The following is a 15,784-nucleotide window of genomic DNA, read 5'->3' on the forward strand; positions in this document are numbered from 1 at the left end:
TGGATCCTCAGGCCACAACGCGAATGTTCCTCCAACACGAACTTGGCCGCCCGTTGACCGGAGATCGACCCCGCAGCGGCCGAGCCAAGAGGAATCCCAGGTTAAATCAAAAACCGATTTTTGTTTGGACGGCTCAGACGATATGCTTCGGGTTCGTTTTAGAAAATGCTCATTCTGCCGGACAGAAGTGCCCGTTTTACGGAGCGGACAAGTATCGACTTGTGATTCTCTCTGGAAAGGAGCAGAAAAAGTAATTTTCCGACATTTTCGGAGAGATCCATCATCGGATGCTCCTTCAACGAATCATGACCACCGTCATCAAGAATCTCATTGAGGTTCCCTCGTCTCGATTTTCGAATGAGATTCGAGGATTCGATTTCGGATACAGAATTTCTAACATTCCTCAGGTCAAGCCGTTTTTACGGTGTCTAAAGTGTCGAGCAAGTGAGCTTCAGGGGCTGTTTCTGTTGCAGATGCCGACTGGCGTACGGGTTCTGATGTTATTGTAAAGGAGATTCCAGCCGTGCCGAGGAGCAGATGACTCAGTGCGTCTGGACGACACTGTCGGATAGCGTCAAGCGACAGAACAGCGAGCCGGCGTTTAATCGCGCAGCGGAGCGCTCCCCCAGATGACTTCGAAAAAAAACGCTTTGAATAGAGCAGCGGAGCAAGACAATGCGATGTCGACCAAGCGACCCTCCGAGCAGACGAGCGAGCGACGAACGACGCCGCCAGTATGCGAGCAAGCAGCCAACCGCTCTGTTGCTTGTCGGCCCGAACGCCGGAAGTACCGTGTGGGACTTGTCGACGATGACGACGACGACAACAACGTGATGATGATTACAATGATGATGACGATCACCACCGCCAGAGAATCGCTCAACAGCGGGGTCGTGACGGGTCGACCCGCTGTTGTCCCTTCAGACGTCCACTGCGCATTCTCTGCTTTGCTCACCGCTTGTTAGATACACAAACACACAGCGTGTCTTGAGCGACGGCATCCGTTGTTCTTCACAGCTCTTTCACATTTTACTGCGTCGGAGATCGAAGCTCTTCGAAATGGGAGGTCCTCATCGATTCCGGACGGCTTCGTTCGATAGGGCCGATAAGTGATATCGCTCTCGACCCCGGCAGATCTCGGAATCAGAATGTACACACCCGAGCCCTGTGATAATTAATTAATTGATAAATTAAATAATTGATTGAAGAAGCACATGGATGATCGGGCCTCGGGGTAATTCCCATCGGGGGCGATTTGCCGAGCTATCTCGAATCAAGGCGTGGTTCCCAGCGCAAATGCACAAGATTCATATGAAACATCAGTCCAGGCGGCATTGTGAGCGAACTGAGAGCTTCCTCTGACCACCAGACTTGAGAGAAAAATGCGGGGAACGCTGGGTAGATTAATGTGGGCTTCACTGATAGAAGTCCGAGCGAGAAGAGAAAAAAAACTTGTCATGCCTCTCACTCTGCAGGAGCATTGCGGTGACTGAGCTTCCCCGTCCCTTTCTGGCCTACCTCGGAAGCGTTCTTCCAACAGGGACTCCACTAGCCTGAACCTCATCCCCGGCCTCAGAGAATTTCGGAAATTCTTCTTTTCGGTCTTCCTTACATGCTGTTCAGAATCAGCAGTCACGAGCAAATCAGAGAGCTTCGGGTGCCTTCTGTGTCTTGACTGTATGGACGCAATAGGATCGACGGTTTCCCTCCGCAGCTTTCATTCCTCCAAGAGATATACTCCGTACCGAGCGGTACTTGTCCGCTTGGTTTGTTCAGGAATAAAATCAGATATTTTTTGGACGCGTTCGGGACGGGAAACATGCATCTTGATGAATCAGGAGCGTTCCTGAAATGAGACGTCCAGCTCCGCCTGCCCACATATCGCATGGTAATAAATGAGTAGCTGGTGTTGAAGATCGCGGGAGCTTTGTCTGCTTCCCTACGCCCACCTGAGACATCGCTTGGCTCATATGATAATGATGATACAACAAGAAAATCATGACGAGGGTAATGATGCGAGGAAGGCATTTAACGAAGACGGTGTCCGAGAATCTCGAGCTCTCCGTCGGTGGATAAGCGTGCCACGACGAATATTGCAGAAAACTCAGCTCGGAACAAGACTTGCTATGCCGGACATTACCTCGCTTTTGAAGTCCGAAGTCAAGGAGCTCAGAATTCTGCAGTCCAAGGGGAGAACACTTCGCTAGCCGAGAGCCTCGGCAAAAGAAGCGCCGACTTTAATTTTGTGATAATTTGTTCCCGGAATCGGGTTCTCACGCGTGGCGAGCAGCGAGATTTCGGAAGATATGAGACCACTGACATCACTAATTCCCTCCGCAGACTTATTCAATTTATTATCAGGCTGGGAGAGAACGGTTCAAGCTCCTGGAAACTATCAGCCGAGACTTTTCCAACGCGGTTCTGAGTTTTGGATTGGAAGGAAACAATGTTAGTCTGTGTGAAGGCGTGGTTCCTCCAGTCGGCGTGGTAGCGACAACGAGAGCCCTTATCGCGGTGAGGATTCCAGTCGTCGCCTTCATAAACACAAGACAATGATCAGGCCCGGAGGGCGTGACCTCTCGATGTGAATCGTTTTGTTTGCTTCGCGAATGTCATTATTTTCTTGTCGGGTGAAATACTGCTCGTACCCCTGCAGAAGCTCTAGCTCTCCATGGAACGAGTCTGGGCGCACCGTCCCCGTAATCGCATGGATCATCGCAATGGACGCACGTTCCGGCTGCGACGCTTGAGACGAAGAGCAGCGGACTGAAAGAGAGAACCCGATGGCTCACAGAAACAGCCATTGAGCTCAAAGAAGTTCAACTCCGCCACACCCTGCGGTGCTACACTTCTCACGATGAATCCTCCAACGACGGCATCTGAGCTCACCAGATGATGGGGGACTTAAGCGTCGGTCTTCGTAAAGAAATCGTCGTCGACAACAGCCGGTAGCAGAGAATGTCTTTGTGTAGGTGAAGCCGCGTGCCGATGGCTGGAGATTCGGAGATGGCTCTTCAGCCGCCTTTTTCCGGGCCCGGATCAGATTTAGTTGGGCACAAAGACCATCCGAACCTCCGAAGCTGTCATCACGACTGCATCCGAGTGAACACGTTGTTCCGAGCGCTCGTCATCAGCGAACAGCTGATTTTCTCGCCTCTTGCGCCTTTGCGTGAGACACAACTTCATCCTGACGTGGATCTATCAAGATCTATGTTACCAAACTTTCATGAAGAGATTACAGGGTACATTATACTCACAACGATCAACCGAATGCCCGAGGAATTAACTCATCCGAGAACCGTATACTTTTTCGCAGGAATTATTCTCAAAAATCGGTACTCCGAATGGTAGGGAAGTCGAGCGTTCCGTACAGAATGATTCCAATTACGATAGTCAGAACCCGAAAGAAAACGAATGCTCGTTTCATAAACGGAAGCTTCCATATATATTTATTTCCCATGGATTCGAACCCAAAATGTTATCGCGAACATACGAGACACCTCCGGATCACCGTCCCGGCGCAAGGGGGCCTGTAAAATTCCTCTTCCCAACGGAAGTTAATGCTTAGCGATCTCCCACTCGCTGTCGATGCGCATCGGACCTTCGATCTTGACTCCCGAAGCTGTACAGTTGCCGATCTGATAATCAGGGAACGCAGCTGTGTTCCTGTAGTAAAGAACTCGCAAGACGCTCTGAAGTGCCTCGACAGCTGCTTGCAACGGCAGTTTGCCGTCGTGCTTCTCCACAGCCTCTCGCATGACACCCATGCCGAGGTAGTTTCCGAAACCGGTCGAGTACAGATTGGTTTCGAAAGCAGTTCCTATCATGTCCACGACGCCCATGAATGGTTTACCGTCCTGCATACCGGTTACGATTATATTCGTCCACAAGGGGTTGAAGTTGTTGCGTCTTTGATACAGAAGCCGGCTCAGATAGACGTACAGAGACCGGGGCTTCATTTGGAATCCTTCGTTCTTACGTTCCTCATCAATCATTTTCGCTTCAATGATTTTCTCCAGGTACTGGAAATCGGCAAAGTCGCCCGAGACTCCGATCATTGTGTTCTCGTTGATTTTGAGGATCCGGGGTTGGTGGGGAATCCGCGTAAATCGCGTTGTAGCACCCATGTCAGCGGCCAACAGGACACCGTTTTCGTAGCATAGTCCTATCACGGACCCACTCATGTACGTCGGCTCTTGGGTTCTCTGTCTAGGAGCCACCAGTGATTGATTCCTCGTTTCTGCACACGGTGACATTTGGGAAGAAGGATCAAAACCCTCACTGTGGAAAATTGCATCCCTCATGAGTGCCATCTTGATGACTATGTTGTTTTTCTGCTTCGGAACAGCGCTTGTGTCGAGTTCGAGCCATGATGGCAAGTGGCGCGTGTCGGGGATTCGGTGCAGCGCGCGCAGTTTCAAAACTGACCGACGTCTCCTGTCCCTGGCGTCTCGGCGCCCATGGCGCTCGTTCCAGCTCGCCGTCAGAATCGACTGGTGAGCGACTGACTCAGCGCTGGTTGGATAGACGCATCGAGAATTCTCAATAGGCTTTATATTCTGGGTATCCGGGCGGAAGTCGACGAATCAAAGCTATAGCTTCGCATTAACGGTCTGTATCCAAGGAATGGAAGATAAAGACTGTTCAATGTCCGCAGCGTTTCCGATCGGCGAGGTTGTTGAAGGAGCTCCCGGATCGGAGCAAGAAGTCCGTCAAAGCTTGTTAGATCCGTCATCTAGGGCTAGCTCATCTCGGGAGGATGTCATTTCCGTACAGAGCTCCTGTTGCGGGGGAAACCTCTGGGCGTAATCCCCCCTTAGAAGTCTCTGATGCAGAACTTGCCGCAAGCTTCAAAAAGCGCAAAACGTAACGCCGTTCTGCAAGGCCTGTGACGGAAGCTATATTTTTAAGTACTCCCGACTAAGTGAGCGCGGTCAAAACGACAGCCCGCGGTTTTTGAACTGTAGGAAACGTCGTTACTTCTTTCTTCATTGCGGCGATTTTTTCCGAACTCATTCTTCAGATGCTGGTTGAAACGAGGCTGGTGCCACACGGAAGCCTGTTCAGGTGAATTCGACAGCTCCGTAATGCCAGCAGAATGTCATACAATATTATCAGCGCGAAGTCGATCGCTTATGGAACTGGGTCTCGTCACCTTTTTCTGCACCGAGAATCGATGACGGAAATAGTTTCAGTTTCGAGCTGTGCAGTCGAACACTCTTCATGTACGCAGAGGATCCCGGGCTCGGCTCCCCGAAAAAGAGACGAATGTTTCGTTTTCCATTTCGACTGAATCGCCGTCAAGCTGCAATAAGGCGCTATCACCGAAAGCTCCCATTCGACATGGAATCGTTCCGACGAGTCCTTACTTTGCGGCGAACCACTGGGACCTCTTCCGATGCTGCTGCCGCTGCTGTCACGGATATCGTGTTGCTTTTGTGACAGAGAGCTTGTCGGGCACACGCGGTCGGTAGAAGTCACGTTATTCTTTGCCAGTACTGGGCATAACTCGATTCCATCAGACCATAATTCCTGGATATCGGTGGCTCGAGTCGCCTACCTAAACGAGATAATCTTCACGCAGCGACGGGTACCTCGCTCATGGAATTGCGGTGTTCCGAGACCGCAGAAATCGTTCGAGCTCCAAGGGGTATAATCGGCGCTCTGTCTGCTTGGCCTCCTCTTCTGGCGGCTGGTACCTCGAGCTAGAACTCAGCACGAACTCAGAAGCGAAGAGCTCTGACGGAAAGGGTCCGGGAGTTTTCCGATCAAATTTTTCGTGCGGCGGAGCCCGCCGATCGCACAAGGATTGTGCCATCGTCGAGAGTATCCAGATATGTCCCGCGTCGACGGCGTAAACCGTGGAAGTCAACATCGGGAAGGAAACCGACTCCGGGAGATGTGACGCCCGGTGGTTACCCTCAGGAATGTCGCGGGCTAGAAATCGATTCCTATTTCATTCCCCACCGCGAGCGGCAAAGCCCATCACCTACTTCAAGAACTACTCGGGAGCTTCCGGGGCTCAACCGAAAAGTTCGCTCGCATTCCGAGGCAGCCTCCGAAGTTGAGACGCGGGCTGCCACCAAGTGCTTCAAGGATCGGCAGGCATGAAGGTGTTGAAAAATTGAATCACCCTTGACAAGATCGCGCATTCCGTGTCGGCGCTCGACCCGAAGAGGTTGTTGAAGATCCAGAGCGAGATTCGTTTGATTCCGATTGGGGTGTAGCGACGCATGCAACGGACCCGGGTCAATGAGTCCGCGTGGTTTATGTCGCTCTACAGATTGAATCCAATTGAACCGACTTTATCAATGCGATCCATCGATCGCTATTGCTTTGATGCTTGCTACAACCGATGGCGGTGGTGATATGATAAATCATTCTGGAGCGAGGAGAATCTTCTGAAGAAGACTTGGCATTCGGCGCTGAATGAGATCCGCTGTCCGCCCACTTCCAGTCGATTCCTTCTCGGTGGGCCGAGAAGGAATTCAAGTATTTCGCACCCGATACTCTGCATGGCTTCTCGATGGATTCAGCCAGCACCGTTTGACAGTTCCAAGTCCTCGTTTCAGCTTGAGTCGCGTCATCGGATGGGATGGAGAAAAATCGCCGAAAATACTGCCGCTTTCGATGTGCCCGAGAGAGTATCGAATCGTCGACACATTGACTGACTGAGTGAGTGAATGAGATGTAAATAGCCGGCATATTCGATTCAATCGAGGGATTTCGATCGCATCGGTAACCACGGAGGGAATCCCGACCCCGGACCGAAGGCTGAGGAGAAGCTTCTCATCTCCACGGGGATCCGCGCTACTTCATTCGTCTTTCGAATTCCTGCGGCGATCCTGCGGAAATCGAAGGACTTCTAAAGTATACCTCCTCCTTAAGGGAAATCTACTGACATAGAGACAGGTCGGGTAACATTTTAAGTGAACCTCGTGTGGAAATTGAGGATGATGGAACAACTGCAGAGAATTTCGAGGACTGCGAAATCCGTTGACCAGGAGATGGAATGTTCTGCGGTCCGAGCCCCGCGCCCAAGAGTCACTATTCATTATTTTCGAAGACGGGACTCCAGGGAATCTCTCCGATAGCATATATTCGAGCTCTGAATCAGCGCAGGTCGTTCGACAGGAAGCAAAGAGGGAATGATTCATTGAAACATTCCCGGACTATCGAGCCGGCGGATAACTATGATATTTTCGCACACCAGTTAGGCAAGCCTCGCGTTGCATTGAGCTCATTTGGTGGTTTCCAATCCGATCGGGGGGAACGGGTCTTCCAATCAGTGATCGCAGAACTAATTCTCGGTCGAATTTTATTTCGAACGGCTCCACAAATCAGATGAGTCCGCTCCACTCCTATCTCCACCATTCCACCAGTTTTGGTCAGCGGTTTTTGCATTTGTTTTTTTTTTTATCCCGCGCAGTGTCGGTAGACGGGTTCTGCATGGATTCTGCGGATGGCAGCGGCAGGCTCGTCGTTCCGTGCTCGCTGAATGGCTCCGGAATGCATATAGTCGGCCGTCAGGTCACACAATGTTCAAAGGACAATATTGCCAGAATATTCTATCGCTCTTTAATGTCTCTCCCGATGACTGAATTCTGGCTGGGTCCAAGTTCGGCGCGCGGTATCTCCTCTTTGATTTCCGCGCCACATTAAATTTCTTCAGTCCCGGTCGCCCCGAGAGGACTTTGGGAAATCATTTCCCGCATTCTCCCCCCGTGCCGGATAGCTCTAATGTTCTTCTAAGCATGAGAAATCAGAACCGAATCTTCGTCGGACGTTCTGGTGACAGACACGAATATTCCAAAGTGTCGTCTGAGGGGTGGTACTCCACGATCCCCGGAGGACCGTTATTTCGCCTTTGATTTGTTCTTCTGCCGGAGCATGGTTCCTGGATTTTCCACGCCCAAACGTGGAATGAGAAAACATGCGATGCTCCGATGGTTCAGAGGAGAGCCGCGTTCTGGGGCATCGTGTTTCGCAAGTCTTTTCACCGAAATCGATCCATCGTGGCCGAGTGGGGAGAGAAAGAAGCGGCAACCCGAAAAAGTGTGAGAGTAAAGACACGCGTAAATGATCGTCTTTCCATTCCGCCGGTCGGCGGTCTTCGCCACCACCGACTACCGTCTGGTTGCTGGAGCGGCCGCAAACAAACGCCCCCGCAAGCGATATATTTCCGCCGAGAGTTTACCGTTAGCCTCCTTGTTGCGACGTACATCTGACGCGGTTTTTCTGTAGAGCCGCCAGCGATGGTGCTCGTGGATTCCTAAAAATTCTGACAAAAGCCCAATGACAACGCTATGTGCAGCGTGACTCAGTTGGTACATTTCTCCCTCGAGAGGCAAACGACCGAAAAAAATATGCGATGCCTTCAGGCCGGACGGTGTCGCATTCCGTTCCATACTTGCGGCTACTGTCGCTGGCAAAAGTTGTCAAGGTGTCAAATAAAGCGACTTGCAGACCAGCTGCCTGGCCGTCTGAGTGAAAATCTAGAATACGCCAATTTAGAAGACAATGCTAGGAAGCGACGTCGTTCCTCCACGGAGCGGCTCGAATTCAAATTAAAACCGAAAAATCGCAAGCCCGTCGCGTAAGCATCTGAACGCAGCGCGGAAACACAAGCATTACCACGAAGAGCTGTCAACAAGAAACGAGAAAACGCGTCGACTTCTTTTGGTTGCGAAGGAGAACTTCCGAATTTTCAACGGAATAGTTCACAATTTCCCCCAAGACACTTTTCCAAGGGAACAGGCCACGGGGAACCGACCGCTTTCTTCCATGACCGTTTGACGGAGTCGACTACATATCGCATTACCTGTCCGAGCTAGACCTACTCAGGACGGTAAGTCGGTCGATGACATGTATGCCTTATGCCAGCTCCCCTTGCCGCATGAGTCACCGATGGCTGCGCTTGATGATATTTAATCGCGAGGGAGAACTGGAGCTCGATGAATGCATATTTCCGCAGCCCGAGCCACGGAGGGGGGTTGCGAACTTCGTCGATAGAATCAGGGAGTCCACAGAATATCTCACGATGATTCCACGGGATTCCCGCCGACTTCGACGATCAGTCGGAAGTGCCCGGAATCGAACCAACCAAAAATAAGACTTCTCTCAGGAGCCGTTCTGATTCCGATATCTGATACTCCGATATGTGATGGGTCGTGAACGAAGCGACCGTCATATCGAGTGACTGTTTGCAGCTGTAAGCTTTTCATATTTAAATCCACACCATTGAACAGAACATATGCTCGAGCGGCACGTGGAGTATCCCGTCGTTGCCATGCGGCAAAGCTTTTGGAAGCCCATCGCATCGGTGTGACGCTCCCGATCAAGGACCAGGTGATCAAATCTCATCCATGGGATCGGTCCCAGATGACTCCATTCGATCTCTCTAGATCTCAACACGGTACCATAGAGGTGGGGAGGCTGCGCCGGAGCTGAGAACTCTATCGCGTATCGGAAGATCAGGGGACTCGAATCTCCTGGGTTGACACCTCCGAACATTCTTCGCTCGGACGCCGATATCGAGCAACAGTTAGCCTTAAGGATGGAATGGGGGAAATCTTTGCTTTCGCCGTGGGAATCCGTAGTTCGAGTTTTGCAGCATTATGTCATGCCGCCTCCTTAGCTATTCTCGTGAAGCGAAAGCTCTCGTGATGTGCCGGAATCCGTACCGGATTCCATGCCTGCTTGGTGGCACAGAAACAAAGATCTCGAGCAGTGCGTTGAGAGTCGAATTTTATCGATTGGCGAACGGCCCACCGATGTTCGCTAAGCGCATTATTCTTTCTAATCTGATGCAGCGATCGCGCCCCATTCTTACAATCGTGATTATCCGCGAATCATTCTATGAGCTGCATGTTCGTACTGCCTACGAATATCTAGCGAGATCCATCTATTCACTCGAGTGGACACTAACCTGCTCGTTGTTACTTGTAGATGGTCCTCAGGAGTCGCATTGTGACCAACTGTTCGGAGACACCATTAGTGAGAAAGATAAAGGATTCGTGTTTTGTAATACTCTACATCTGAGCCTTATCGGACCTCCCAGGGAGTTCTCGAAGGAATTCCACCCTCGAGCCTGTTCGGTATTTACTACGTCCGAGCAATATTCCTGTCTATGACGATTCAGCTTTATCTCGAGCTGTTGAGTGATCGAAGGACTACGGAAAGACGCACAGGTCGACACTTCGATCGGATCTAGTGTCCGAAGCTAATCGGCAGGACGTCTGAGGGGACACAGCTCATAGGATGGTACCCCGTCGCGAGACTCATGTCCGTCAAAGAAAAAAATCGGCTCTGCGATAGAAAGTCGACTGTGCTGCTCGATTGTCGAGCTTTTCTCGCATCCTGAGCATTTAAGGGCCGCCGTGTGACATGCGAGAGCTGGACACGCTATCACTGATAAAAAGCTGTCAAATATATTTTCCAGTCGTCTAGTTCTGGGACATCCATCCCGACAGCCGACCGGCAGCGGCAACCAGGAAGATCACTCGGGCGGACTAGAGATAAATCCGAGCAGGGAAAGGTTTCTCGACAAAGAATTTTTTGATGGGGCGAGGCTCCTCCCTGGAGGCCGTGTCAAAGAAAAATTGGGCTCAGTATCTAAAAGCACTGAAAGCACGGAGCGATTTATCCGAGTGGTGAGCACACGGTTTCAGTCCAATGGGGTCCATCGTTGCACTGATTCACCTTCTTGAACTACTCCACCGAAGCACCAGATCCTTCGAACACGAAACTCCAACGCACTACGTACCGAACGTCGAACTAGCCCTCGGAAAGTCCTATAGAACTAGGTTCTCGCCAGTCAGCAGACGAATCGAATCTTGTACGGACTGTAGAACGTATCCTCGGTATCAGCTGAAGTTGGAACCAACAGCTTTGGTGTTCGGCGTTGCGGCTCTTGCCGTGTTGACGTCCCAGAAGCAGAAGTGGTCGACGGAACGACGACAGCGCCTCCATGTGAGCGTCGTCTGAAGCATGGTCCACACTTCACGCTTCACGAAACGCTGGGTGGGGAGCTTTGAACACACATAGATAGACCGGGAACGAACGAACGAGCGCGCCAGCGAACGAACTAACGAAGGTGCGAGCGAGCGACGAACGGCTGGCCGGTCGGAGGAACGGTCGGATGGACAGATGGACGAACGAGCGGACGGACAAACGGGCGAACAGATAGACGCAGTGCATTTCAGTCAACACTGCACAGCACTCCACAAAGCAATGCGAAACGGGACCCGGATGCCACATAGAAAACATGCTATTCACTGCTGCTCAACGTCCGAACGACCCACGTCCACATTATCGTTGTCGGACTCGTCGATGCGGAGCGCGGATCACATGGTGGTCATCTCCTGGTTCACAACAGGCTCGTACTCACCCCTGAGGATTCGGGACGCTCGACGATCCCGACGCTCTGAGTTGGACACCGGTCTGAGTTCAGGCCGACCTTATCCTCGGCTTAGGCATCAACTCCCGTAAAGCCTGCCAAGTTAGGTGGGAGTAGGCGACGCGACGCTACTCAAGGCGCAGAGGTCGCCAACGCGAGGGATACAGCGGTTTTCGGCGAAGACCCCATCTGATTGGCAGCTTGAATGCTGTGGGATGAGGTTCCGATCAGTAGCTATCCCCACGCGTCTCGGCGTTTGATTCATTCCTGACCTCAGTCGCTGCGTCTCAATGGCCACCCCTGAGAGCGACGCCGACGTCAGATCGCCGAGGACCGAGCCGTAATATCATGAGCAGGTTCATTTGCCCGTGAGATGGGATCTCGGGCGCACGTTTGAAGCGGATCCCCGAGAATGGATGACAGAAGTACGCTTCGGACCCGTAGATAAGCCCCAGTCTTGCGCCTGATGAATGTGTTCGGCTGGCCCTCCTAGTCGAACATAGACCTAGCAACGGATTGGAGATCTCTTCATACGGATCGACTGTAAGGACCGGAGCCTTCAACCCCCACGGCGTGAAGCTCTCCATTTCAAGAATCGCAGTCAGTTTCTCAGTGAGTACGAAAAAACCCTCCGCTGCTCCTCTCTCTCGGGGAAGATTCTCAGGTTCCTCTAGAGCGGGTGATTCTGGGTTTCTCGGGGATGAATCGATTAGAGCTCTGCAGAAATTGGAGAAAGAGACTCAAGAATCCAGAAGATTGGTGGAATTAAGGTACGATACTGCTAGGCATGTATCTGGGCGCCTGCAGCCCAATTCTCGGGGCGATTCTAATGTCCTTTCGAATTCATAATTCCATCGAAATTCAGCGCATTCAGCTAGTTCGTCGAAAGGAACTTCATCATACAGTAGAACCTCGTTATAACGGACTCCAAGGGACCACCCGAAAGTGTGTTGTAACCGGAGTCCCTTATATCCGGCCAAGGATCTTGGGTAGCCTATGAGCACTCTCAGAGTTCTCAATAGGCTTGATCATCGCTCTCCGCCGATGATGGACGTGGTAAGTTTCGTGGACTCTAATACGAGAAAGCGCCCCACGAAGTGTACAGATGGTCTCACTCTTTATTGTTGAAGAAAGCGCGAATACTCGCTTGTCGGGTGTGATTGCTTCGATACTCGATTAACTTCTCAATGTCGAAAAGTATCGTTGCATCGTCTCATCGAGGACTGTAATTTCCGAATCGATGCTGAGCGCTTTCCGTTTCACTTCATCGGACATCCTGAGAACTCATCCAAGTCGACTCGGCAGGTTCGATAAGCAACTGCTCTAAGTTTGTGAGCAGTTCCGCGTTCCGCTTGTAATTATGAGCCAGCCGAACCGTGCACTCGCGAATCATGTGCACTTCTGATGATGGGAACAATTCGAGCACTGAAAGACTGCAACGGCTGTCACACTCGAATACCGGAGGATCGGTCCGTTGTAGCCGTACTAAGTATACGGAGCACTATGGGATGCGGACTCCGGGAAAGGTCCGCTGTAACCGGAAGTCCGTTATATCCGAGTTTGCTCTATCCGGCTCTCTCAACATGGTAAACTATAGGGACTTGGTCGGGACCGCCAGAAAAGTCCATTATATCCGGGTCCGTAATAAGGAGGTTCTACTGCATCTGGTTTCCGCATAACTCTGGTGCATACATGGCAGCCGGAGACCGCTGAACATTTCGAAAATTGGAGCATTCTTGGCTCTATGTCTTTAGGTCGCTTTTTCCTTTCTTCCTTGCCTACGTCGACAAGGAGGGCGGCCGTGGCTACACGTTCTGCTAGGATCCATGGGGTTCGGCGGCTAAGAACCGATTGCCTCCTGGAAAATGAGTTCGCTTCCTGTATTCCGTCCTTGATATTTCAACCTTCGAATCGATCATGCCTCGTACGGTGGCTCCGCCTCTCGTACTCCCGCTCCCCCGGGATTGAAAGAGAGAGATCCTATTTCTCCTCGTCGATCTCATGCTGATTGGATATTTGGCTTGATCGGTCCATACTCCTTCGTTCAGATGCCGACGTAAGGTGAAACCGCGTCTACACATGTCTGACGCAGCACGAGAGGGCGCGTGCCATGACACGCCGCGCGTCATGAGCTCCCAGACAATGCGAAAAGCATAAGGGCTTTCTCCAGCGAGCTGTCTACCGTTTTCGAGATGGCTTCCGGGCCCAGAGCAGCCTTCCCACACCGAGGTTCCCGGGGCAAAACAGCCTCGAGTTTTCCTCCGAATCATCCGAATCGAGTGATCCTCATGTTGTCGAATGTCAATGCCCTCCCAATTCCCGGGCGCAGAATATCGGCTCCATTACAATATTGAAGAAACATTAGGCTCCAAATCCTATGCCCCGGTGTCCTCCACATGTCCCGGATGTAATGATTGATGATTGAGGGAGAGAGACCTTGTAGATTTGTGTGCTCTCAGCGATAATGAGCGAGGTCCTCAACGACGAAGGGTACTCAGCTCGTTCTTCTTCTCGGCATTGGAGGTAGGTATCATGGCTCTTGAGAAGACGAGAACTCAATGATGCCTCTTCCGTAGGACTTCCTGATTCGAATTTTGGCGGGCAGCTCACTCTCTCTCTGGTGGCGACGTTTGTTTTCCTATTATATGAGCACTGTGAGCACTCCGTGGTCAGAGCGCTCACTGGTCGCTGGATTCAAGATCGCCGCCCACAATTCGCTGAAATTCGGCGATTTCCCGGGAACGTTATGGATTCTTCGTTCGCATGAGGGGTCCCAGAACTGCGCCCGCTCAGAGCCCATCGAATTCTCGATTGGATAAATTTATTCGAGGTAAGGTTGAAAGAGAAATCCCCGGAGCATGCACTCCCTAGTTCGATTGATGTCCCTCCCCCTGTGCGTGAAGCTGTCGTAGCGTCGACGGGATCGAAATCTCCTTACGACGCGGAGCCATTGATACCTCTGCTTTAAGGGCCGGTCGTGAGGTTCCGATTAGGCTCTACTTGGAGCCCTGCTCCGATATTGAAAGATCGGAGCGGAAGCGAGCTCGCTGGCGGCCACAGTCCGGTAGAGATGGGACGTCTAGTTTCCCGAGCCCTGAGCGTCGAGAAAATCCCTCTCCTCAGAGAAAAAGCTCAGTCCCGGCATGGCTCTGTTCTCCGGAACCATAGTCTCGATGAGAGTTTTCTTGGGATTAATCTCTCGGGATCCCCCGAATGAACGTACGCGCGGAGATCCAGAAACGGAATTCAACATTCTCCCAGATGCTAGAACCTATCCCAAACAACAATTCGTTCCAGATGTATAACAACGGCTCTCAAAATGGGAACGCTCCCTTCTATGGAGCTCATCCCTCTGTGGTCGTTAATCCCCTGGCTATACCGTCTCCAGGGACGCCTTTCCCGATGCTGCCGCAGGTCCCTCCCATGGTTTTGCCGCCAGAGGTGCAAATTCCCGGCTACGAGAGCATTCTCCAGCAAGCCTACTACCAAGGTGCCATGAACCTAATGAACAACATGCTGCCACTTCAAACACCTCTCCGTGAGTTCAAAATGGCTCCGGCATTATAGCATTTAAATCAAGAGAAGCTTCCGAACGAGAAGGACCGTCGTAAAGGGGAAAGCTTTCTGAGAGCATCGCCCTTTCTAGCCCCTGTACCGAACGCACTCCTGCAATGGCCCCAGCTTGCACAGCAAGCTGCGAACGTAGCGGGCGGTCACACCGCTGCTGGACCCGCCTGTCAGACACCGCGATACAATAGTCACGCGGCTCAGAACCTCCAAAACAATCAGATTCATTATCCAGCAGCGTCTGCCAACCTGCCGACTCCCCGATCTCAACCAGAGGTCACCCCGAAGCGTGATGCTGACGATCGCTATAGGTCTACCAACAACAAATACGAGGATTACAAGTATGCGCTGCGTCCGGAGAGTTCCAGCCGTTGACCGATCACAGAATACTATATCGAATATATCCGAGCTCAAAGAATCATGATGTTTCAGGAGACTGGATGAGGATAGGAATCGGCGACGCCGACGTTCGAGGACACCGCCTCCGAAGAGTAAACAGTACGTGAAAAGAGCTAGGAGTAGGAGTCGCAGTCGGAGTCGCGACCGCAGCAGGCGACGCAGGAGTTCTTCGCCGCCTGCTGCGTATAGAGCGAGGGATAATCGATCGAAAGAGTCCCGGAAGAGCCCGAACAGAGCCGCCGAAGGTCGCTCGAGGAGAGATGCCAGAGAAGAAAACAGTCGCAGCAAAAAGTCCGCCTCGAACAAGACTGAGGACGATCTTCGTTTCTCGTCGGACAATTATTCTTCCGAAGACGAGAGCGAGAAAGTTCCGGAACTCTCAGAGGACGATTATCGGATGGAAATCGCCAATTACACGCG

The 15,784-nt window shown here is 51.7% G+C and overlaps 1 protein-coding gene across 1 annotated transcript; it reads right to left on the reverse strand.

Annotated features, from left to right (window-relative positions):
* Nucleotides 1-3,426: 3,426 nt before the first annotated feature.
* On the reverse strand, nucleotides 3,427-4,335 carry Prosbeta7 (proteasome subunit beta type-4). The gene has a single exon (XM_003741551.2). It carries the CDS (start codon nucleotides 4,311-4,313, stop codon nucleotides 3,558-3,560), a length of 756 nt encoding a protein of 251 aa, XP_003741599.1. The 5' UTR covers nucleotides 4,314-4,335; the 3' UTR covers nucleotides 3,427-3,557.
* Nucleotides 4,336-15,784: the final 11,449 nt, after the last annotated feature.

Source organism: Galendromus occidentalis, unplaced genomic scaffold (assembly GCF_000255335.2).
Source record: "Galendromus occidentalis unplaced genomic scaffold, Mocc_1.1 scf7180000077185, whole genome shotgun sequence".
NCBI classification, from domain to species: domain Eukaryota; kingdom Metazoa; phylum Arthropoda; class Arachnida; order Mesostigmata; family Phytoseiidae; genus Galendromus; species Galendromus occidentalis.

Bases quoted from the DNA above. Each gene is read 5' to 3' on its own strand.
- Prosbeta7 (XM_003741551.2), bottom strand. From the start codon at position 4,313: ATGGCACTCATGAGGGATGCAATTTTCCACAGTGAGGGTTTTGATCCT.